At 45.9% G+C, this 24,662-nt stretch overlaps 1 protein-coding gene across 1 annotated transcript in view; it reads left to right on the forward strand.

The window, feature by feature from the left end:
- Window positions 1-629: 629 nt before the first annotated feature.
- Window positions 630-24,662, forward strand: part of CACNG4 (calcium voltage-gated channel auxiliary subunit gamma 4) — a 110,385-nt gene continuing 86,352 nt past the window's right edge. Inside the window, exon 1 of the mRNA XM_029599342.1 lies at window positions 630-1,202. Coding sequence (XP_029455202.1) covers window positions 980-1,202 — 223 coding nt within the window. The 5' untranslated portion in view covers window positions 630-979. The remainder of the gene's footprint in view (window positions 1,203-24,662) is intronic.

Here is a 24,662-nt window from a genome sequence, read left to right on the forward strand (position 1 = left end):
CACCTCTCTCTGAATGCCATAATTCAGGCCAGGATATGCACGCAAGAGAGACAGCGCCTGCAGATTCATCTCGTATATATTCGTTGTGGATATCCTGAAAAATCAGGCCCGTTTGTGGCTCTTGAATGAGAACCGGATTTGGCCATCTCTAGTTCTCTACCGTAGTTTATTTCCAATCCAAAATAGAAGGGAGAACAGACGGAAACAAGTCTTATAATAGTCTGGTAGGGACTGTATTGGTTTATTATCGTATTCTCACTTTAAGCATAGTTAATAAATACATTAGTGATAGATAAATGCTGCGATATCATTGAAAAAGGACCCACAGAAGGTGATTTGCAAGCTTTGCTGGATTCAAGTCACAGCTATAAAGTTTAAATGCCGGCGGCTGCAGCACACCGGTCCCCCCCCTCAGTGAAAAACAAACACTAGAAGAAAATCTCTTAGGGGGTGGGTCTGAGTCTGAGGTGGGGGGGGGGGCATTTTCCCCCTGGGTGCTTGCTGAAGCTGTCTCCACCCCTCTTCTTTGCATATGCATTCTTTTTTTTTTCTCCCCACCCCTGGGAGGGGCAGGGAGAGGGGAAGCTGAGCGTCATCCGGAGCCCTCTCCGACTCCTGAGAGTCTGGAGTTCGGGGGTGCAGGGTGGAGCACGCGAGTGGAGCGCGCGCTTCCCAAAGTCTTGCCTCGCCTCGCCTCTGCTGCAGAAGGGGGGGGGAGCCGGGAGCACTTTTTTTTTTTCTCTCTCTCGGGGAGTGCGGGCGAGCCTTGCACTTTGGCGCTCCCCCATGCCGTTTGGGTTTCTTTGCGCTGAGCCATGCGCGCCGACGCGGCCAGGGCGCCCGGAGGGAAGCCGGGGGCAGGCGGCCGGGCAGAGGCTGCTGCTGCTGCTCTGAGGCTCTGAGAGCCGCGGCCGGCGCTCACCCACCCCCCCCCCCCCCACCCCCGAGAAGGATGGGCTGTGCCGGACGATGAGGCACCATGGGCTGGTGTGAGCGCGGCGTGCAGATGCTGCTCACCACGGCGGGCGCCTTCGCCGCCTTCAGCCTGATGACCATCGCCATCGGCACCGACTACTGGCTCTACTCGCGGGCGCACATCTGTAACAGCACCAACGCCAGCATGGACGAGAGCCAGAGCCAGCCCAAGAAGGCGAAGGGGGACCTCACCCACTCGGGACTCTGGAGGATCTGCTGTATTGAAGGTACCGTGCCTTGTCTTTTTTTCTTTTCGTTTTCGTTTTCATTTTTTTTTCTGCTGAAACTTGGGCAAACGACAGAACGGGTCCCTCTGTGACTGAGCCCGGAGACGAAAGAGAAAGCAGAAAAGTGAAGAGAGAGAGAGAGCTAGGGGGGGGGGGGGGTGCTCATGCTTGTTGTGTGCAGCAGATATTTGGAGAGCCGGCGGCAGAGGCAGCAGATGCTGGAATAAAATATTTCAAGTCTGGGAAGCGCTTGAGTCCCAAAACGAATCGAAAGAGGTAAAACCCGTCTCGTATTTGATGCCGTTGCTCGGCAACCGGTTATCTGTACGATTGCTATGGGAACCTTGCCAGGCACAGTGCGATGGATTGAGCCAGGTCAGTCTTCGGGATCCTCTGCCTGAAATGCAAGCCTCCTCTTATGTCTGAGGTTAATAAGTCTCGGTTATTTAAACTCGGGAAGGGTAACCGAAACGCGTGCGTGTGTGTGCATGCACGGGGGTGTCTGAAGCACTCCCTTCCGGGGAGCAAAAATCTTCTCTTAACTGTTGCACAGGGAATGCCTGGATCGCAGCAATGTGGGGGGAGGAGGTGGGACGAGTTCAGTGCCAGGCCCCTGGGATGCGAGGAAAAAGTTGATGGGGAGCGCGTTAGCGCTCTTGGAAAGTCCAGCGGTGGCTGTTTCGCTCAGACTCTCTATGCTGAGGGATAAAAAAACCCCCCCAAAATTGTCTCCGACGATTCGGCTTTTCCCCTCTTAGCAGGACATACCATGATTTCGTCAAACAGATCAGAGAAAGGGGGCTTTTGAGCTGGTCTGGTTTTTTTTGGGGGGGTGTGTGAGGGGCTGAATAATGCACAGCTTGAATGAAATAATTGATAGGCAGGTAACAAGGTAAGAGGGTACAACCTCCCAGATACTTATCAATATGTTCTGTTCTAAGGTGCATTATTTAAGGTAGAAATAAAAGTCGCCAAACAAGCTGTAGGTTATTATACTGACTTAAAACATCCGTGGCTAGCATGAGCGAGCTGTGCATCCTTCCAGTATAAAAGGAGCAGAGGGGGAAAAAAAAAAAAAAGCGAAGGATGCAGTTGCCTGAATCACAAGGAGACCTCGGCGCTATAATATGCAGAGCTTAAGATCAAACTAGTGTCAGACTTCAGGTTTGTGTCAGTGGGGCGCTCCTATTCAACCTTTTAAAGAAATGAAATGTTCTGGGCCTTTTCTGTGATTTTATTTAAAGCGAGGAGGCTATGCGATCGGCCAGCATCAAAGCACTGGTGCTACCCAGATGGTTAAAAAAGGACATTTAAGAGATTGAGGAAGGTGTATAAATTGGATGGGTGTACGTCAAACAAAAAGTACTTCTGAAGCAATTCAACCTGTTTGGGTTTTATATTTTAAAGAATCCGGAAAAAAATATGCCCGGTTTTGCTAGGAAAGGAGTATATGCGTTTCTTTAGTTGATAGCTTAGCTCCGAGTGGGTGTTAAGTTAGGTGGATGGGGGAGGAAGCATGATTTCAGCAGATAGATGCAATTATTGTTAAGTAACCCTTTCTGCTGCTTTACTTTTAAGAAAAACTTCTAAAGATAAATCAGTACAGTACTTCTAAAGGTGTCTTCCCCCCCCCCCCCCCCCCAAGCATTTTTTTTTTCTGGCACTTTCCTGCTCACGAACACATTGGCCCATGGAGCAAGGTTAACTTTTGTTTTGTTGTTGTTGTTTTGGTTTTTGTTGTTTTTTTTTAAACCACACATGTTGGCAGAGAAAGCAGCCAGTGTTGATGGGGGCGCCCAACCCCCACCAGCAAGAGAGGAAAACTTGTGAGAGCAGCAACCATGACTGGTAGGGACCCCATCTCCGACCAGCAAGCGAGAGAAAAAGATTCAAGCAGCAGCCAGCGCTGGCTCGGTCTTCAACCCTTGCCAGCACAAGAGAGAGGCTCAGATGTCAGGGGCAGTGGTCAGTGTAGGCAGGGGGGGGGGTCCCCAACTCCCGCCAGCAAGAGAGTCTCACACGGTGGTGGGGAAATGACCAGTGCTGGTAGGGTGCTCAACCCCTGCTGGCAAGAAAGGAAATCTCAGGGGGGGGGGATGGCAGGAGAAATGGTCAGTGCAGTGAGGTCCCCAAACCCCCCCCCCCGGCAGAAGAGAAGTCCTGCCCGAGATGAGGGGGTCTGGTTTGAGGAGGGGGGGGGGAGTGAAAGAAGGGATGAGAGGGGATGGAGGAGAGAGATAAAGGGGAGGGAAGAAAGAGCACTTGGAGGGGGCGAATGAGTGGGAGAGAGTGTGCATTAAACACATCACCCTGCCATTCACCCCCACACCCCCAAGGGACAGATGCAGATAGGGGGGGGGGAGCCAGGTGGTAGGGTCTCCATGGCTGTGGCAGGGTTGCCAGCTTCCTAGGAGCATTATTACTGGCACTTTACCTACCAGACCTCTGTGGGGACCCTGCCTCACCCTGCCCCCTTTCTGCAGCATTTTAAAATACAGGGAGGGGCAAAACTCCCCCCCCCTCCCTGCTCATCAAAACTCATCAAATCCACCCTGGCAATGTTTGTGGCCCTTTATTTAAAAAAGTTTGGGGACCTCTGTTTTGGGCTAACAGATTTATTGAGGCATAAGCACAAAGTGAACTCTTATCCTCAAAAACTTGTGCCTCAATAGATCTGTTAGTCTAGAAGGTGCCACCAAGCCTCTGTATCAACAAGCAATAATAAACATGTAAATAACTCAGAAGGAAATGATGCATATGTATTGTGCTGCCATGATTAAGAAAAAATCCTAATTTCTGAGGCTTGTAATGCTTAAAATTGTCTAATAAATCATTACTTCATGCTTCAAAACCTAAGACTCGGGTACACCTTGCAGAAGTCTGGGGAGGTGCATCCCTGGCTGACCTTACACAAATTTGAGTGCCCTGCTGTAACTCTCAGATTAAAAAGGTGAAGCAATAAACTAAAAGTAGAAAAAAAACCAGAAACTAAAAGTAAAGGGGTTCTGATGCATTGTAAAAAATAACACCAACTTATGATGAAATCAGACCATAGGCTACACAGTTAGTAACTTTAGGACCTATAAGGCAGTGCAGGCAATGAAGAGAACTGGGGCTAGGAGTCATCAGCTAGGAGGGGGAACATAAGGAAATAATGATTCTCACCTGGCCAGGGTTTCAGGTTTGACTGAGTGGGATTAAACCTTTTCGTACAGGTGGATAGGAGCCTGAGAAACCATACTCTGGACTTGCAACCAAATGTAACAGACATTCCATAAATGTCTTTGGAAAGATAATATGAGGACGAGGAATGCCTTGATTTGGCAGGCAGAGTAGAGGTTACGTGGCTGTACAGAAGAGGAACACCCTGGGACCAACTAAGGCACGTACCTTGTTTCGGAGAAAGGATGCCGGGCTCGATAGATGTTGATCTGACCCAGCATGGCACGTCTTATGCAAGAAAGAACAAGAAGAAGATTATTAAGAAAAGCAGTGATTTTAATATAAATCTGTTCTGTGAGTTTGGTTTTCAGTGTAACCAACACTATCGATCGCACCTGTTTCTTACCACATACATAGAAATAGATCTCATCCTGAAAACCAGACGACATTGTGGCTTTGGATTTGCACGTGCCTGCTTTGTAAGGCTGGAGGGGGTTGACTGTCTGGTATGTCCCATCAACCAGTTGTAGAGGGCTTTGTAAGAATAACGGGGGGAGGAGAGGGGTAACCATTCAGGGACTGACACAAACATCTTCGGTCAGGGTCATCAGTACAGATGGGTAAGATGGGCTCCCACCAAGGGATGGAGGCGAGAGGAGCGAGCCACGCACTGCCCGGCCCCTTTCAGCATCCTGCCCAAGACCCACCAATATACTGCCAGAGTCAATGGTGACCCATCACGGTTCGGTCGGGGGCAGGTAGCATGGGAGCAGGGGAGGGTTGAGTGCTGCAGAGGGGTGGCAGTGCTGTGCTCCCTGGTGACAGTTCTGTCTTTAGCAACAGAATAATGTGCGGCAAATAATTATACTGAGCAATAACAGTTTAACAAACAAAACAATTTTTTATTTTACTTGTGCACACATCGATGTGTGCACAAGTAAAATAAAAAATTGTTTTGTTTGTTAAACTGTTATTGCTCAGTATAATTATTTGCCGCACATTATTCTGTTGCTGTTTATCTAAATGTGTGTGCTCTCCCTTTGTGCTTTCGGACAGTTCTGTCTTTAACATGGTCTGGAAAGAGATTGAGGCTTCGGACGTGTAGAGCCAGGGTAGATGGGCAGCTGCATATTGAGAGCGTGCCAGAGTAAGCAGGCGCCGCTGCTCGCGGTGGAGCTCTGCAAGACCCGGGCCTCGCCTTGGCATGCATCATCCTTGAGTTGACAAGAGTTCAAAGCAACCTTGGGCATGAAGCAGCAGAGGAAAACTTGGGCTGGTCAAGAGCATCTGGGACCCGTGTGGCAGCGAGTTATACAACTAGAAGAAAACGGGCTTCAGTGCGGCAGGTCAGAAACAGATGGGCTCTGTAGCAGGCTGGGAAAACTTAATGGATTCTCTCAGTTAATATCCACAAATGGATCTGATTTGCACACACCAGGGCAGGAATGAACTTCACTCGTAAGCCAGGATATGTTGGATACAGATTGCACTCTTTTTTTGAAATTGACTGCTAGTGACTTTCTTACAGGGCTAACGCAACCCCCTTGCACAGGGTGGTGGGCCGAAGGGGGCGGCAGCCTGGGCGGTACCGGGGCCCAACGTCAAGAGAAAGCCGCAGGGCCAGCAGCCAAAATGAAAGAATGCCGCTGCCGCCTCTGGACTGCAATCCACCAAGCGCCCAAAATGAGAGAGAGGCCACTGCCCACCTGGCAGGAACCCATCAGGGGGCCTGAAGAAGCCAATGCCACAAAGCTGTTCAGTGGTCTGGGGCCACCTGGTGGTTGTCAGTCCATCGTGCGGCCGAGATGAGAGAACCGTGAGGCTGCCTGTCAGTTGACAACCTGCTGCGTAGCTGAGATAAGAGAGCTGCGGGGCCGCCCAGCAGTTTCCCACCCCGCTGCATGGCCGAGATGAGAGAGCTACGTGGCCGCCTGGTGGTTGTCAACCCACCACATGGCTAAGATGAAAGAGCCGCAGGTGATTCCCAGTCAGCCACACGGCCAAAAGAAAAAAAAGACCACCAGGCAGTTCCCAATCTGCCCCTTGGCGGAATTGAAGAAGAGGAGGGCTCCGGGCTGCTGAGAGAAACCTTAGTATGTGTGGGAGAGGGAGCTGCTGTGTGTGTGTCTGAGCATATGTGTCTGTGTGTGAGAGAGGGAGTCCCGAGACAAGTGCAGAGACCAAGCTCTAGTGAGAAGGACTAAGAGGTCTAAATAGTAAGTAGCAAGTTCTTTTGAGCAGTAAATTATGCAAATTATATCAGGAAAGGTTGGGGTATTGAAGCACAGTGGGTGGGAGTCCAGCCTGCCACTTCTCTTTGTGTGTGTGTGTGTGTGTGTGTGCGTGCATGTATGTGTCTGAGCATGTATGTGTGAGAGAGAAGGATCTTGTGTATGTATGTGAGTATGTGCATGTAAGAGGGAGCATATGTGAGCGTGTGTTTCTCTGCGTGTGTGTGGGAGAGGGTGAGTGTGTGTGTTTGAGCATGTGTATGTAAGAAGGAGCATGTGCATCTGAACATATGTAAGTGGGAGAATGTGTGTGTATGAGACAGTATTGTATATTTTAATTATTGGATCTTCCATTAAATCAGCTGTTTTGAAATATTCTTTATTGGTATGTTTATACCATTAGGATTAATATATTTATTATATTTCTTGCTTTTATTGTCCTGATGGCTGAGGATTGGTGATGGTTCTGTTTTCCCTTTGTTGTACTACACACAGAGTCTGACATAGCAGTTTCCAGTTCAGTTTTTGCCTGTATGTTTCTATTATACTTTGTTTTTTTATTTTTTTCTGTATTTGGTGAGGATCTGCCTGTGTTCTGCAAGTGAGACCAAGGCGAGGTCTTCTGCGTGTAGGAATCGGTTTGTTCTGTTTTCCTAATAGAAGGCGTATTGGTCTTTTAGGGCCTGGTGTAATATTTGCAGTTTTGCCTCTTCATAGGTAAGCTTGTTACTTTTTAAGTGCTGGCAGTTAATGCTGTTTTGGTGTGGTAGGTTTGTTATATTTTAATTGTCATTTACTCATGGCTTTCTGAGGGTGCCCTCACCTATCACGTATTACAATAACCCTAATGCCATATCTGTTCCAAGCGTCTTTTTTGCAGGCTTTTCTGGTTGGCAGCATAGTAGTACGTGTAAATAGAATACACATGTTGTGATATTTTTATCTCAGAAGACTGTACTTTGAATATTATTTCTTGTAAAATCTGTTATTATAAATGCATAGGGGTAGATTTTAAAAGGTTGCGTGTGGACGTACGTGTGCGCTCGCTACCCAGGCGCGCACATGTACACCCGATTTTATAACTTGCATGCGCAAGTTATAAAATCAGGGGTCAGTGCCTGCAAGGGGGTGCACAATTGTGCACCTTGCGTGCGCCGAGCCGTGCTGCCTTCCCCTGTTCCCTCCCCCCTAACCTGACCTTCCCACCCCTTCCTCTAACCTTTCCAAATGTTATAATGCCTCTGTATCGCTCCATGGTGAGACCGCACCTTGAATACTGTGTACAATTCTGGTCGCCGCATCTCAAAAAAGATATAATTGCGATGGAGAAGGTACAGAGAAGGGCTACCAAAATGATAAGGGGAATGGAACAACTCCCCTATGAGGAAAGACTAAAGAGGTTAGGACTTTTCAGCTTGGAGAAGAGACGACTGAGGGGGGATATGATAGAGGTGTTTAAAATCATGAGAGGTCTAGAACGGGTAGATGTGAATCGGTTATTTACTCTTTCGGATAGTAGAAAGACTAGGGGACACTCCATGAAGTTAGCATGGGGCACATTTAAAACTAATCGGAGAAAGTTCTTTTTTACTCAACGCACAATTAAACTCTGGAATTTGTTGCCAGAGAATGTGGTTCGTGCAGTTAGTGTAGCTGTGTTTAAAAAAGGATTGGATAAGTTCTTGGAGGAGAAGTCCATTACCTGCTATTAAGTTCACTTAGAGAATAGCCACTGCCATTAGCAATGGTTACATGGAATAGACTTAGTTTTTGGGTACTTGCCAGGTTCTTATGGCCTGGATTGGCCACTGTTGGAAACAGGATGCTGGGCTTGATGGACCCTTGGTCTGACCCAGTATGGCATTTTCTTATGTTCTTATGTTCTTATGTTCCTCCCCCAGTCCTACTCTAACCCCCCTCAAAAATGTTGTTTTACCTTTTGCACCTGCCTCTGGGCTGACTGCCAGCGCGCGATCCCCTGCACAGCGGCAAATTTGGTCGCTGTGCGGGAGCCTGACCCCGCCCCTTCCCCTCCACCTCGCTGCCCCTTTTTGCAAGCCCCGGGACTTACACGCCTCCCGGGGCTTTACGTGCACCGCCGGGCCTTTTTAAAATAGGCCTGGCGTGCATAAGGCCGGTTACACGCGTAACCCTTTTAAAATCCAGCCCATAATGTGCAGGGAGGTGTGTGGGGGGGGGGGGGGGAGCGATGCAAAGGGTATAAGGTTTGCCTAGGGCACCTAATATTCTTGCATTGGCCATGGGTTCCAGGGGAGGGGGGTGAAGACCTGGAGGGTGGTGGGTAACAGTTTTTAAAGTTTAGGTCTCTGGAAGGAGCTGGGCTTTCTATGGTTGCCTAAGACAGAGAGCGAATGAAAGCAGTTAGGGGGGAGGCAGCACAATAACGGGCGGATTTTAAAAGCCCTGCTCGCGTAAATCCAGGCGGATTTACGCGAGCAGGGCCCTCGCGCGCCGGCGGCCTATTTTGCATAGGCCGCCGGCGCGCGCAGAGCCCCGGGACACGCGTAAGTCCCGTTTTTTTTTGGAGGGGGCGTGTCGGGGGTGGGGCCGAATGAAGCTGCATTTCAGGGGCGGGACCGGGGGCGTGGTGCTGGCCCAGGGGCGTGGTCGAGGCCTCCGGACCAGCCCCCGGGTCGGATGACGGCGCGCCAGCAGTCTGCTTCTAGCAGGCTCAAATCTAGGGACAAAGGTAAGGGGGGTTTTTAGATAGGGCTGGGAGGGGAAGGTGAGGGGAGGGCGAAAGAAAATTCCCTCCGAGGCCGCTCCGATTTCGGAGCGGCCTCGGAGGGAACGGAGGCAGGCTGCGCGGCTCGGCGTGTGCAGGCTCCCCAAAATCGGTGGCCTTGTGCGCGCTGATCCCAGATTTTATAAGATACTCGCGGCTATGCTCGTATCTTATAAAATCCAGCGTACTTTTGTTTGCGCCTGCTGCGCGAACAAAAGTACGTGATCGCGCTTTTTAAAAAAATCTACCCCTAATTGTTTGCACAGGGCACCATAAAATCTAGCACCAGCTCTGAACTTTCTTAAAACTTGCATTGTTGTAAAGAGAGCCTTCTTCTGGAACTCATAAGGTGTAAATATACACAGGGAAAGAATCAAGGTGTGCTCTGAAGTTCTTTTCAATCAGGCCAGTGGTGCGTCAGACAGTTGGGTTATTTCGGTATGTTTCTGCCACATTTTCCTGGTCTCCATTTCCATCTTTTGGTACTTGTTAATCAGAAGAGTTCAGAGTAGTCTCTTGGTATTCAAGCAATAACATTCTTGTGTTTTTCTCTTGTACCATAAAGGTAAATTTTAAAAAGGTTGCCTGCGCAGTTCCTGACGCGGGCGCATGGAAGCGGCAATTGTATAACACGCGCATGTCGCCGCACGGATGTTATAAAATCTGATCCAGTGTGCGCACGGGTGCCCACTCGTGCGCATAAGGGGGGAGGGGGATTTTATTTAAAAGCACGCAGCGACGCGATCGGTCCTTCCCCAGTTCCCTTCCAGTCCGCTCCAATAAAGGAGCGGACTGGGAGGGAACTTCCCTAATCCCCTAACTATCCTTCCTCCCTTTTCCCCTCTCCGTCCCAACCCCTAACTCCCTCAACTCACCTAAATTTTTTTTTGTTTTAAAACTTACCTGCTCTCACAAGCAGAAATAAGTTCTGCGCGCCGGCCAGCTGCCAGCCTGCCCCCCGGCACGTCCATGCATACTGGGAGATACGAGCATGGCTGGGTTGCTTGGAAAATGCGTGCGGTGCGCATGCGGCTCGGCCACATGCGTATCTCCCGGTATTCGTGCACGCCGGGGATTTTAAACTGACCCGATAATGTCTGGTTTTCTGGCATCAAGCTTTTTAACTTAGTATGAGAATGTCCCACGTGTGTCTAGACAAGCAATGCGTCCCCTCAACAGTGGGCACAAGGTGGACTAAACACACATTAAATAGTACAGTTGGCCCCAGAGCAGGCTCTAAGTGTCAAGTTAATTATACAGTTGTTGGAAATGTACACATTGTGAACTGTGGGCTGCATATCTAGCATCACTTATTAAGTTTGTTTTTTTTTGTAATACAGTCTGTAAAGATGCAGCCACTTTTAATTTCAAGAGTGTGTGTCAGATTCAGTGATGTGGGAGGGCATCAGTGCCCCATGCTATGGGTGACCTTCAGATTGTACCCACGGTCAACAAATACTTCCAGCTATAGATGAGAGCATAGCTTCGAAAAAATAAGCTGTTGGTTTTTCCTGAAGCTTTGGAGCTGTGTCTCTCTTTTTTTTTTTTTTTTCGCTTTTTAAAAGTCAGTAGTTTTTTCTTTCTGCAAAAATGCTCTTGGCATTTTAACTCTAGTGTGCCTAATTCAGTTAACACAACTTGGCAAAATGGATCTTCACAGTTTCCATGTTGTGGTTCATTCTTCTTCGTAGAGTCCAGTATCACATGTGCTCAGGAATATTTTCTGAGCCCAAACTTATAAGCCCTGCCTATTACTCCTTTCGAGAAAAAGTTCATAAATTGATTAGTGGTTTTATAATTTAAAAGCAAAATATAAAACCTGCATGCACTGTATACAGTAGATTTGAAGGTGGTACACACATCACTGTTATACAGAAGAGCAATTTTCAGGACAAGAAACGTTTTAATTATGAACAAACTTGCATGCAACCTGGGAAAATAAGCCAGTGCATGGTAATGTGAAATGTATCTGATGAAGTGGACTCTGTCCTTGAAAGCTTATGTCTCAATTAATGGGTTAAGTCTATAAGGTGCCACCCGCCTCTTGTCTTAATGTTCTGGTATTTAATGAATTATTTTTAAAATGTATGTTGCATATATCTTTAAATTGTTGGAGTGAATGCTTCCTTTTCTGTCTATAACCAATAATACTACAAATTGAATAAATGGTAGACAACACCAACTCTAATCCACTTGTTAAACAAGAAAAGTACCTGCTATGAGATGTGCCGTGCAGTCTTTCAGGATGTGTGCGATCGATGGTGTCTGTGTGTGGTCTGGCGCTGTAAGATTCTCCCACCCCCAATAGCTGGTGGTAACCCTGAATCACTTTTGTTAAGCCTCATTTTATAGTTATCCAGAGCTACGGTTAAATTTTTTTTTGGAGGTGGAAGCCAAGAAGCTGAATGAAATCAAATTTGGAAGCATCTCCTAGGTTTTGAAAGTAAAAAATAAGACAACTCCACCTTGAAGAGGGAAACCTTTCTTAGTCATTTTGCTTTGGTTTTTTGGAAAGCAAAATGCTTCCAAATGGAGCTGAGCCAAAGTCATATATTTAACACCTTTTCCAGAGCAGACAAGGAATCAAGGAACACCTTCCTTTCCTCTCAAGAATCAGTTTGAATAGATACAGTCATTACCATTGTTAAATCATGTGCAAGCAGACAGCAAAAATGGGTAACTAACTATACCACAGCTTATGTTGTTAAATTATGACTGTTTATATCTTGTGGATCATATAATTTATATAGCGCTTTGATGCTGTTACAATGCATTAGATTATATTTTCTTGGAGTTTTTTTGTTTTTTTTTTAATGATCTATCATCAGATATAGTCAATTTCATAATACTAGCAAAGGATATATCAAACAGTATTCATGGAGCTCAGTGCTCTTCTCACGCCGTATATCTTGATACTGAACATGGTTTGGTTTAGGATAGGTAATTAAACAGAGGGAAATTCTTTTTATACAACTCTCTGGTGGCCCATAAGCTATAATACGTCACAGAGAGACAACATACATTAAAATATAATTTATCATTTATTAGAAATCACAAGGTATTCACCTATCTAAACATTTTAAAATCTGAACTCACACATTCAACCACCATTCATACACCAACATAAAAATCTATATTGCACAAACAATATTCAAGCCAAGAAATATTTGAAAAAATTGGATACGATACTTTAAAGTAGTAACAATGATGTATATGTGTTAATTGTAATTTAGGATTGTTGAATATTGTTTGTGCAATATAGATTTTTATGTTGGTGTATGAATGGTGGTTGAATGTGTGAGTTCAGATTTTAAAATGTTTAGATAGGTGAATACCTTGTGATTTCTAATAAATGATAAATTATATTTTAATGTATGTTGTCTCTCTGTGACGTATTATAGCTTGGTTTAGGATAGGACAGCATCAAAGAAAATCATTCTTTAACACATCCTCACAATGAGTTAAAATATACAACATTGTGCAATAAATACATATCTACCACAAGATAAGATTTTCCAGATTCATTTAAAACATGCAATAATATTCCAGAAGCATAGCCATGTTAGTAAGAGCAAAAATGACTATGAAGCTGATCACATAGTCATAGGAAGGTAGTAAATGATGACAGATAAATACCAAAAGGTCCATCCAGTCTGCCCAGAAAGGTATTTAGGGTTGTAATTGCTGCTTTGTGCAGGTTACCCCATGCCTTCTGTTTAGCGTCATATTTACTTCCAATCCTCAAAGCCTGCGAGCAGGTCAAGTTTTCAGGATATCCCTAATGAATATCCATGAGATAGATATACATACACACTGCCTCAGTTGTATGCAGTTCTATCTGATGCATATTTGTCAGAGAGATCCTGAAAACCTGACCTGTTTACAGCCCTCAAAGAACGAAAGCGAATACCACTGGACAACTGATTTATTGAGGCATGAGCATTCAAGGATGAGAGAGCACTTTGCCAGATGACTATAGTAACAATGAGAGACCTATATCACATTGAATGATATATGAAATATTAAGTTACAACAACCCAGAGGAAGACATCAAATATTCTGGCTCTTATGGTTGAGAACGGTTGATGTCAGAATCACAGAACTAGAAGTCAAGATTCCAATAGTGCAGTCAACAATTAGAGCGAGTTTTCCTCCCTTTGTGAAGAAAACAAAGGAGTCTCTCTCACTTGTACAAAACAGAAGGACAGGCCTACTGAGCCTTGTGGAAAGAAAAGTGGCCTCTTCAGAAAGCAGACCAGCATCCTTGCTGCCTTTCTTCACTCATTCAAGATGTTGACACACACATATAGGGGTAGATTTTAAAAGAACTATGTGCGCCGGGACTATTTTCAAAGGCCCGGCCATGCGTGTAAGTCAGGGATTGCTTAAAGGGGCGGTCTCTGGAGGGGCGGGGCCAGAGATGCCCGGCACAGCGGCTATTTGCTGCTGTGCCGGGAGAATCGCATATCAGCAGGGTGCCTGTGCGCGCAATCTGCGCCTTCTCAAAGCAGGCGCAAAAGGTAAGACAAAGATTGGGGGGGGGGGGGTAGGAAGGTTAGTACTCGGGGTAGGGAACTGTGGAAGGCTGCGGGCGTCGGCGCACGCAGGTTGCGCAAATGTGCACCCCCTTGCGCGCGCCGTCCCCCGATTTTATAACCTGCGCGCACATGTTATAAAATTGCGTATTCTTTTAAAATCCACCCCTTAGTATATAAATTAGTTAAAAGGGACACTCCTGGTGGGGATAGACCATATACATCACTCACTGAATCCTCTACTCCCATTACTGGAAAGTTCCAAATTATATCCAATGGTGAAAGCCTAATGAGGTTTCCCTAAATAAATAAATTAATAAATTATCTCTCTATAAGCAATACGAATCGCCAGTTGTTATACTCATGTTTACTCAGATTACAGTTAGAAGTAAACTTATCCAATCTATCCACTCTCATACTATACCTGTTACAAAGGCCATGTAATGCACAACCTGAAAGGAGCATCTTCAAAAAAAATGTAAAGCTTGTGATTTTTGTGGGATTTGCCTAATCATTGATGTATTGGTGCGACCATGCCAAAAGGAGGCATCCATGTCAGTCAAGTAGCCTCTTGGCTGAGCAATACCCACAGCCACATCATAATACCCAGTGTGTCCAATATGTAGTGTAAACATTTATTCAGCGATTCACAGCAGCCAGGCAGAAGTGCTGCCCAATGGGAAAAACACTTGCCGTAGCGCGATTCTGAGCATGGCAGTAACAAAGCACTGACATTCAACTGTCAAAGCTCATTTTTCTAGTTTTCAGATAGTGTGCATTTCTCAAGCAGCAGGGGATGAGACAATCCATTGAGACTAAGCCAACACAAAATCATACATAACAAAATCATATTCCTCATGCTAAAAAAAAAAAAACCCCAGAATAACAGCCCCTTTTATATATTTTCATTTTTTGTTATTTTCTTTGCCTGATCCCTGCATAAAGTAATAGTAATTTAAATTTGATGTCCTCCCTAGTTCCAGACTGTGGATCTCAGATCAGCCCTTTTCTGTTCATATACTAGAAATAATTCCTTTTGCAACACAGAGCACAAATAACTGAACATTTTCCCCTGTCCCCAACTGTAATGTTCAATAATGCGGTGGCTTTCTCTCTGTCTATTCCATTTCCCAAAGGCATCTTCTGCACTATGCATGGTTCCTATGGGCCATTATAGTAACTAAAAATTGTCAGAATTATTACTCGAAAAAGCTTACTGCCTGAAGGTATGATGTCTAGAAGAAATCAAGTCTATTAGACCGAATCTCATTGGATACTAAGATACGTCTCCTGAAATATATTTATTACAAAAACTGGATACAACAGTAAATCCACTCTTCACCTCCATAGGCATAGACAAAATGTGCTTTTAAATACAAGATTCACAGGCTGAACCCCTTGAGGTGCCAGACCTGGGGTGTTGGTGTGGTGGGGAAAGGTGCCAGCATGTGATGCTGTTTGGAAAATCTGGTGCCTTCACTTCTGTGCGCTGCAGGGAAGGAGAGCTCCAGCAGGTCCACCCACTAGTTCATTGCTAGGGGACTGGCTGGCAGGCCAACTGCATCATCAGAGAGGGACACCCTCTCTCCCAGCTGGCTGCGGCCTAAGAGGGGGGATGCTCCCCAGATCACCCAGGCCACTATTTGGCCTCACAACGATCCTGCTTACTGGTCTCCTCTGGGTTCTCTCAGGATGACCCTCCTAGCCTTCAATTAAGAACATAGGAAGTGCTATGCTGGGTCAGACCCAAGGGTCCATCAATCCCAGCATCCTGTTTCCAACAGTGGCCGGTCCGGATCTCTAGGAAGTATCTAGATGATACCAACGACTAATCTGTTTTTTGCTTCCCACTCCCAGAGATAAGTAGTGACTTTCTCCAAGTCTAATGGGCGAATAATTGTCTCTTCCAGGAGCTTGTCCATAGCCTTTGTAAAAACTCAGCCCATGCCAGATGCCTTGCCCACATCCTCCAGCAACCAATTCCATAATTCAGCTGTGCACTCAGTGCAAAAATAATACAGTTTTATTATCTGAAAGAGTAAATAACCATTTCCTATATATTTGTTTCACCCTACTCGTGATTTCATAAACCTCTGTCATATCCCCCTCTGTCTTTTTCCATGCTAAAGAGTCCTAATCTGTTTAGCCTTTCTTCATAAGGGAGCTATTCCATCCTTTTTATTATTTTTATTGCAAGATATGGTGCAACCATATCTTGAGCATTACATTCAGGTCTAATTGTCCCATCTCAAAAAAGATATAGTGGGACTGTAGAAGATGCACTGTAGTTCCACTATATCGTTTTTTGAAATGGAGCAATTGGAACTGAGTGCAGAACTCAAGATATGGTTGCACCATAGATCTAGAACAGAGGCATTATAAAGTTCTCAATTTTGTTCTCTATTCCATTCTGAATAATTCATAACATTCTATTGGCTTTTTTGACCACTGCTGCACACTATGTTGAGGATTTAAATGTATTGTCCATAATGGCAATAAGATCCTTTTCCTGGATAGTGACTGCAAATATGGAATCTAATATCATGTACCTGTAGTTAGGATTATCTTTCCCTAGGTTCATCTGCCAATAAGGTACCCAGTCCTCAGGTCTGGCAAGGTTCTTCTGCAGTTCCTCATGCTCTCCTTGTGTGTTTAACTATTTTGAATATCTTTGTGCCCTCTGCAAATCCGATCATGTCACTTGTTGCTTCCTTTTCCACATCATTTATGAATAAGTTAAACAGCCCAGGTCCCAATATCAGTTCCTGAGGCACTCTGCTAGTTATCGCTTTCCATTGGGAAAACTGACCATTTAGTCCTACTTTTCATTTCCTATCTTATAACCAATTACCTTCCTACAGTAAGACCTTACTTCCTATTCTATGACTTTGTAGTTTCTTTTTTTTTTTTTATAACTGTTTATTTAAACAAGAGCAGCACAACTCCACACGAGAAACAGAAATCCAAGACAGGTGACAAGAACACAAAACAGAATACATATACTCTCAAAAGAGAAATAACAGCAGATTTTATACACTTCATTTTGCCTAGTACTCCCAAAAACTTTTCTAAAACTTATCATACATCATCATGTTGTTTTTCAACATGAAGGTTTAACTTTTTTCTTAATGCTATTTCATATATTTATTTATGCTACTCCTCAAGAGATGGAGCTGTCTTCCAAAGTAATGCAATAGTAAATCTGCCCGTATGTATCCATTGATCCACCAAAATTCTTTTAGAGGTAGCCAAGCTATGATCTCCTCAGGCCCCCAACAGACAAAGTCCTGGTGAAAGAGAGAAGGTACCTCCCAAAGTAGTAGATATCATCCCACCCAGACTGCCCCAAAAGGCCAAGAGCAAACGACAGGTCCACCCACATGTCATAATTGGACCCTTCAAGGCCATGTCCCCGCCAGCACATCCTGGAGGACCCAGGCAAGAAAACAGTATAAAAGAGAAGGTAACGATAAGTATGGCGTAGCAGCCTCACCATCAACTCCACTCTCCATATGCAACGTGACATTTTGTGTGACTCTGCTTCAGTTAAAGCTAACTGGAGGTCCCTGTTCTACTGCGCAATACAAGCAAGAGGAGGAACCTGAGCAAGCATGTCCCCCAAAATGGCCTTATACGGCTGGGAGAGCCACCTGGGTACGTCATCCTGTAGAAAAACCTTCTCAAATAATGACGGAATAGCAGGTTCCCAGACTCATCCTGATGACGCCAAAGATCTATCAGGCAATCTCATGTGGAAAATCAGGGATCCATCCCGCACCCCCATAGTTAGAATGGAGGTCTGAAAAAGATTTATACTCTGCACTCCCTTCCTCCCATAACTGTCCAACAAACTTCGGCCCCACCCTCCAGCAGTCCACCACATCCCTGCTATAAGTGTGTACAGACAGGCATGGATTTCCTCTCAGAGAAGACAAAGTGGAAACCAGTCCAGCAGCAGATCAAATCTTTCTATGTAGTGCTCTCCATATCTTAATGTATGAGAGACAAGAAGTGTGTCGTCCCCCCTAGCTATTTCTCTGAACTGGCAATGAATCAGGTGGCAGAGACAGAAGACAGGAAAGATCACATCTTCCAGCCAGCCGCAGCTTCATTGAGTAGACTTTTTAGTTTCTTGAGGAGTCTCTCATGAGGGACTTTATCAAACACCTTCTTAAAATCCAAATACACTATTGTAACCCTTCCTAGGGTCACTAAATGCTTCTAGAGGGTTTCTGGAGGGTTCCTGCTCTTCATATTTACAGAGAGTTCAGTAAGAGGTCAGAGAGTTCTGCTAGTGCAGAGCTCATGCAAACTGCAGGGCCGTGCGCTTTGCAATTACCCTTCCTGTTCAGGGGAGGGGTGCAAAGGGATGTAGAGGACTGGTGCTGGAAAGGATGAGGTGATATAGGAGATAAGGTAGTAATGAGAGGAGGTAATTTCCCGGGGGGATAGTGTGAGAGTCTATATAAGATAGACTCTCACCATGATGGGGGGGGGGGATAGTGTGAGAGTCTATATAAGATAGACTCTCACCATGATGGGGGGGGGGATAGTGTGAGAGTCTATATAAGATAGACTCTCACCATGATGGGTGGGGGGGGGGATAGTGTGAGAGTCTATATAAGATAGACTCTCACCATGATGGGGGGGGGGATAGTGTGAGAGTCTATATAAGATAGACTCTCACCATGATGGGGGGGGGGATAGTGTGAGAGTCTATATAAGATACCCCATGGCATCTGTTAGGGGTTATTTTTGAGCCCTGAGAGGAAACAGGGCTTGCGAGGCATCCATAGATTTCTGAAGCAAAGAACTGGAAAGATTCAAAGCTGAAGACCAGGATGTTTGGTAGTCTACTAGAGGGAGGACAACCTATCTGACAAAAGGGTAATTCTTTTTTCTGGGAAAGCTCCAGTGAAAGAATTTTCTGATTACGATCAGGGTAGGTGCTAGCTTTTTTCCTGCCTTCTGCAAACAATTCCTGCGCTGCCCTCCCCCTCCTGTTCATTCATTCTCTGTCCTGGGCCCACAAAAAAAAAAAATCCAGCTCCCTTCAGTGATACAAACTTTAAAAACTGACACACACACACACACACCCCAAACCCATGGCTGCTGCAAGGGTATTAGGTGTCCCAGGCGAACCTTATAGCCTTGCACAATGCCCCCACCCCATTACACACACACAGTTAAGAGTTATGCATTTATATTTCTGAGGTAAAAATATCACTTACTTTATATTTACATGCACTGCTGTGATGCCAACCAGAAAGTCCTGCAAAAAAAAGACACTTGGAACCCAATTGATATTAGGCTTGTTGTGATGTCTGTTGGGTGTGGACTTGACCCTCTGAAATCCCGAATACACTTTCTATGAGGAAAATGCTTCACCTCAGTTACACATGCAGAACATAAACAGACCCTCACCAAATACAGAAAAGAGCAACCATAAAGTAGAAATACAAATGTGCAGACAAAAACTGAACTGGAAACCGCAAGAAGCCAGACTCTCTAAGCAGTGCAACAATGAAAAAATAGAACCATCACCATTCCTCAAAAATCAAACAAAATAAATACATAATCACAATACTAAAAACATACTAATAATAATATTTCAAAAAAGCTGATGAACAAAATATCAAATAATTAAAAACATATGCAAGTTTTATAAATGTCCCAAACACCAATAAAATATTTCAAAACAGCAGACACATCAAATAACACCTGAAAAATAAAACTAAAAAGGATTTAAAAAAAAAATCACACTCTCCATACTTGGGAACTTTTGATTTCCAGTCACCCTGATATTGTCGTGGATTAGTGAGGCGTAGGATGCACAAACATTCTCCTCTCTTTCTTTCTTATATACACACACAAACATATACACGCATACACTCCCTCTTAGATAAACCTGCAGACATCTCCAGCTCTTCTTTGATTGGGATCTGCCAGAAGCCCCAGGCTCTCATCTTCATTTCAACTGCTGACAGGTTGGAATCCACCTGCAGCCCTTATTTTTTCTCTCTCACTCACTCGCACACCCAGGCAGATTTCACATCCACCCAAATCCCAGGCAGGCTCCCATACTCACACACACATCACCTGCCCATCCCAGAAGGGCTTCCATGCATGCATGTGTGCACACACACACACACACACACATACCCCCACCATCCCAGGCAGGCTCTCATTCACACAGACCCACCCATCCATTCCAGGCAGGCTCCCAGTTCACATAAAAAGACACACACTCCCATCCTTGATGGACCCTTGGTCTGAACCAGTATGGCATGTTCTTAGGTATTTAAAGTCATGAGAGGTCTAGAACTGGTAAATGTAAATCAGTTATTTATTCTTTCAGATAATAGAAGGACTAGGGGGCTGTCCATGAAGTTAGCATGTAGCACATTTAAAACTAATCAGAGAAAGTTCTTTTTCACTCAACGAATTTGTTTCAGGGGATGCAGTTAGTGTAGCTGGGTTTAAAAAAGGTTTGGATGAGTTCTTGGAGAAGTCCATTACCTGCTATTAATCAAGCTGACTTAGAAAATAGCCACTGCTATTACTAGCATCAGTAGCATGAGATGAACTTAGTTTTTAGGTACTTGCCAAGTACTTGTAGCCTGGATTGGCCACTGTTGGAAACAGGATGCTGGGCTTGATGGACCCTTGGTGTGACCCAGTATGGCATGTTCTTATCCTAGGCAGGCTTCCAATTCACATAAAAAGACACTCACTCTCGTCCTAGGCAGGCTCCCTTTCACACACATACACCCATCCCAGGCAAGCTCCCTTTCTCACACCCACTCTTCCCAGGCAGCCTCCCATTCACTCACACACACACACACATGCAGACCACGCAGTCAGGGTCCATGGGTCATTCCTCCTTTGCTGCTGCTGCTGCCAGCATGTACCACCTTCTTTGTGGAGAGCAGCCGTTCTACAACTCCCCACGGTAATTCAACACTCACAGTGCCAGCACTTCCTGTATTCTCATCTTGTGCATTACGAGATGAGAATATAGGAAGTGCTAGCACCGCGAATGTTGAATACCGTGGGGCCAGCACATAAGGAGGAGCTGTAGATCAGGCTTCCTTTTTTGCTATGGCATTCCTGCGTCTTCTGCTGCCGGTAGGATTGGGTCCACTGGTGGCACCGCAGGCCTCCTGCTTCTTCCGCTGCTGGTAGGATTGGGTTCACCAGTGGCAGTACAGGTCTTTTGCTTCTTCCACTGCCAGTGGGATTGGGTCCACCGGTGGCAGCATGGGCCTCTTGCTTTTCCGCCACTGGTGGGATTTGGTTCACTGGAGGCAGCATGGGCCTCTCCCTGCTTCCAATGCCACTCTACTGGGTGTGCCGCCCTGTGCAATTGCATGGTTTGCACACCTGGTAGCGCCGGGCTTGATTATGGTGCTACCCCAAAAGCTGTGTGGTTAGAGACGAGTATGAGTCAGATTCTTTCTACTCAGTGAAGAGTGAAAGATTATTAAATGATTCATTTTTGTGGGACTGTATCCAGTTATTCCATTCAAGATTCTATGGTTGTTTCTCGCTATCTTATTTAGATTTGGGTTTACAAAAAAAATCTATTTCTTATGGAACCAACTAACAGTGTGGACCTTGAACTTTGATGCATGGTCAGTCTTCCCTTGGGCCTCCCAGAGACAGTCTGGTCCCCACTTGGAGATCCCTGGTGGACCTTTGCTGTTCCCAGGGCTGCATAAGTGTAACTCACTATCTCTGCAGCCTCTGAAAGTGAACCTGAGGAAAATTGGATTACGTAAGTGGCACCCGAAAAGGGACTCAAGGGAAGTGAAGAAATTGAGTCCATACTCAGTTCTGAAGGTTGGTTTAAAGCAGAGCTTTCCAAAGTGTGTGTCGCGACACTTTACTGTGTCGCCTGAGGTGTGCCGGTGTGTCGTGCAAGCCCGGTGCACGTGACACACCGGCAAGTGCAGGGGCCAGGAACCCATGGCTCCGAGCCAGATATGGCTCTTTTGAGGGCTGCATCTGGCTCGCAGACAGTCGCCACACTTTCCCGCTGACCCAGCTGCTCCCCGGTCCTCCTCCGCCCGGGCGGAACGCGGCAGGACAGCTGGAGTCAGCGGCACCGGCGTGCTCTCTTCTTCCCCCCCCCCCCCCCCCGGAAGAGGAAGTGGAGAGTATCGGGTGCCTGCGTGGCAAGAAGAGGCCACGCTAGTGCGCTCGGCATCGGCCCGAAGAAAAGAAGACTGCAGCGCGGCTCGGAGGAAAATGAAGAGCTTCAACCGCGGCCGATGGGACTCCGCCTCCGCGAGGGCTGAAAATGAAGAGGTTAGCGTTGGGAGGAGGCTGCTGCTGCTGCGAGTTCCCGGGGTGGGGGTGGGGGGGAGAGAGAGTGAATGAGCGGCTCGCTCATTCACTCTCTCTCTCCCCCCCCCATGTGTGTCTGTGTGTGATTGAGAGACCATGTGTGTCTGTGTGTGATTGAGAGCTGGTTTAGGTGATGGAGCATGTGAGTATGTGATTGAGAGCCTGTGTTTAAATGAGAGAGAGAGACCATGTGTGTCTGTGTGTGATTGAGAGCTGATTTAGGTGAGGGAGCATGTGAGTATGTGATTGAGAGCCTGTGTGTAAATGAGAGAAAGAGAGGACATGTTTGTAAGCATGTGAATGAGAGTCTGTGTGTGAGAGAAAAAGACAGCATGTATGTGTGTGATTGAAAGCCTGTGTGTGTGTAAGCGTGAAAAGATAGCATGTGTGTAAATGTGTAATTAAGAGCCTATATAAGTGAGAGAGAAAAAACATGTGTATATGTGAGTACTGAGAGCATGTGTGTATAGGTGTGTCATTGAGAGCCAGTGTGAGAGAGAGCGCTGGTATGTGACTGAGAGAGGAGAAAGTTCCAAGCAAACCACCCCTCCTCCTGCTAATTCAGAACAATCTCAGGAGACCTGGATATCAAACGTTCCCAGGTATGCAGAGCAAAAAAATGTTTGTATCCTTATTATTTTTCATTACTGGGTCTTTGTGTCTGCTATTTTGAAATATTTTGTTGGTATCTGGAAATGTTTTATATGAGTTTTTAATTATTGGATATTCCACTCATCAGCTGTTTCGAAATATGTTCTTTTTGTTAGTACAGTTTTACTGCTGATGATTTTATATTTCTTGATTTGTTTTATAAGGATGGGTGATGTTTCTTTTTTCCTTTGTTACACTGCATACAACCTCTGGTTTGCTAGTAGACTGAATTACTGTGTCCCGAAATTATGTTTGTCTAAAAAGTGTGTCACCAACATGAAAAGTTTGGAAAGCTCTGGTTTAAAGGATTGCCAGATTTTGCCTGTTTTTTCACTATTTTTCTACTTTTGGATGCTTCCCACAAATTTTTCAAGATGGCCGTCATTCCTGCGGATGGCCTTTCTGCAACTTTGCACTTGAATACGGTGTGCTCGCATCCATCAACCACTGGGATTGGGAGGACGTCCTTGATGAACCTGCAGGAAACAGCCCTATCTGCTCCCTTAATGTGCCCTAAAAGAGCATGCAGGGAGTGCATGAAAGCTGGTGCCATCTTTATAGCAGAGCGAGTCTGTGTTTCACAGTGTCTATAATCACCTGAACAACTGGTTGCTGCTGGGCATTGAGGATTGAGCTTCAGTGGCTCAAGTAGAGTGTTCCTGATGTCACCACATTCAAGAACCCAGACCAGTAGTGTTGCAGTGTGTGCTTTGCTTGGACCATCTTTTTCACCGAGAACAGCATGCTGAACTGTTGCTGCTATCAACCTTTGAGACTCCGTCTGGTTTTACAGCCTATTTGCCAGGATTGCCTGGTGCAGTGCCAGAAGAAGAGAATCCAGGAGGACAGAGGACGGGATCCAGAGGGGTCAGGACCCCGCCGGAAATGGAGTATAAGAGCATCAGAGTGGCGCAAGCATCTTAGCTCTGTAGACCCTCACTATCGGACCACAATTGGTGATCGCCACCCTGGAGGGACTTGAAGTGAGAAAATCAAAGGGAGTTGAGTTCGAGTCTGGGAGTCAGTTGGAACCTGTAGGTCAGGGAAGCAAGTCTACCGCCGTGGTCCCTTGCATTGCTAGCCAGCATGGTAGTGGTGAATCACGAGGGGAACCCAAGAGCATTTTACAACCAGCCTTACCGCTTGTGGGGGTGGGAGGTACCCCAGAAGAAAACCGAGGCTGTGGCAAAGAAATACAGTGGTTGCGTGAAGAGGTATTGGGGCCAGACAGCGAACCTGTACCCACTTGGGCTGACAGGGTGGAGTCTTGGGAGGCAAAGAGCTTGCCTGCGTCTGATGTAACCTCCCATTACCAGCAGCTGTATCCGTACTATAAAGAAGGAAGTTTGCATTGGGCTGCCCAAGTTAGAAACCGTACAAGACTATGTGAACTTGGTGGTGGGAACCCTAGTGGAACAAGCTTCCACATCTGGCATATTCCCAGGCTGGACCATTGCCATTCCTGATTGGGATCAGCAGTCAATCACCAGTGAATATCAAGGTGAGCGAGAGAGAAATAGGCCTTCAGGTGCGATAATGCCCCCTTATGTTCTGGAGGTAAATCTATCTACCATACTCATCATCAAAGCCATACTAAAGGATCTGTTGCTCGCTCCCAGGTGTCCAGGACAAAGACAACTGATTAACTGGTCGAGAAGGTACAATGGGTGCACGGGATGGTATCTAAGTACTGGGGTTACTCTTATCTTATCCATATGTACCACTTACATCATGAGTAGCGTGGAGATCAAAAGAGACAAGTGGGTGTCTGATGAAATTTATTACC

This window comes from Rhinatrema bivittatum, chromosome 4, assembly GCF_901001135.1.
Source record: "Rhinatrema bivittatum chromosome 4, aRhiBiv1.1, whole genome shotgun sequence".
In the NCBI taxonomy this organism is placed as follows: Eukaryota; Metazoa; Chordata; class Amphibia; order Gymnophiona; family Rhinatrematidae; genus Rhinatrema; species Rhinatrema bivittatum.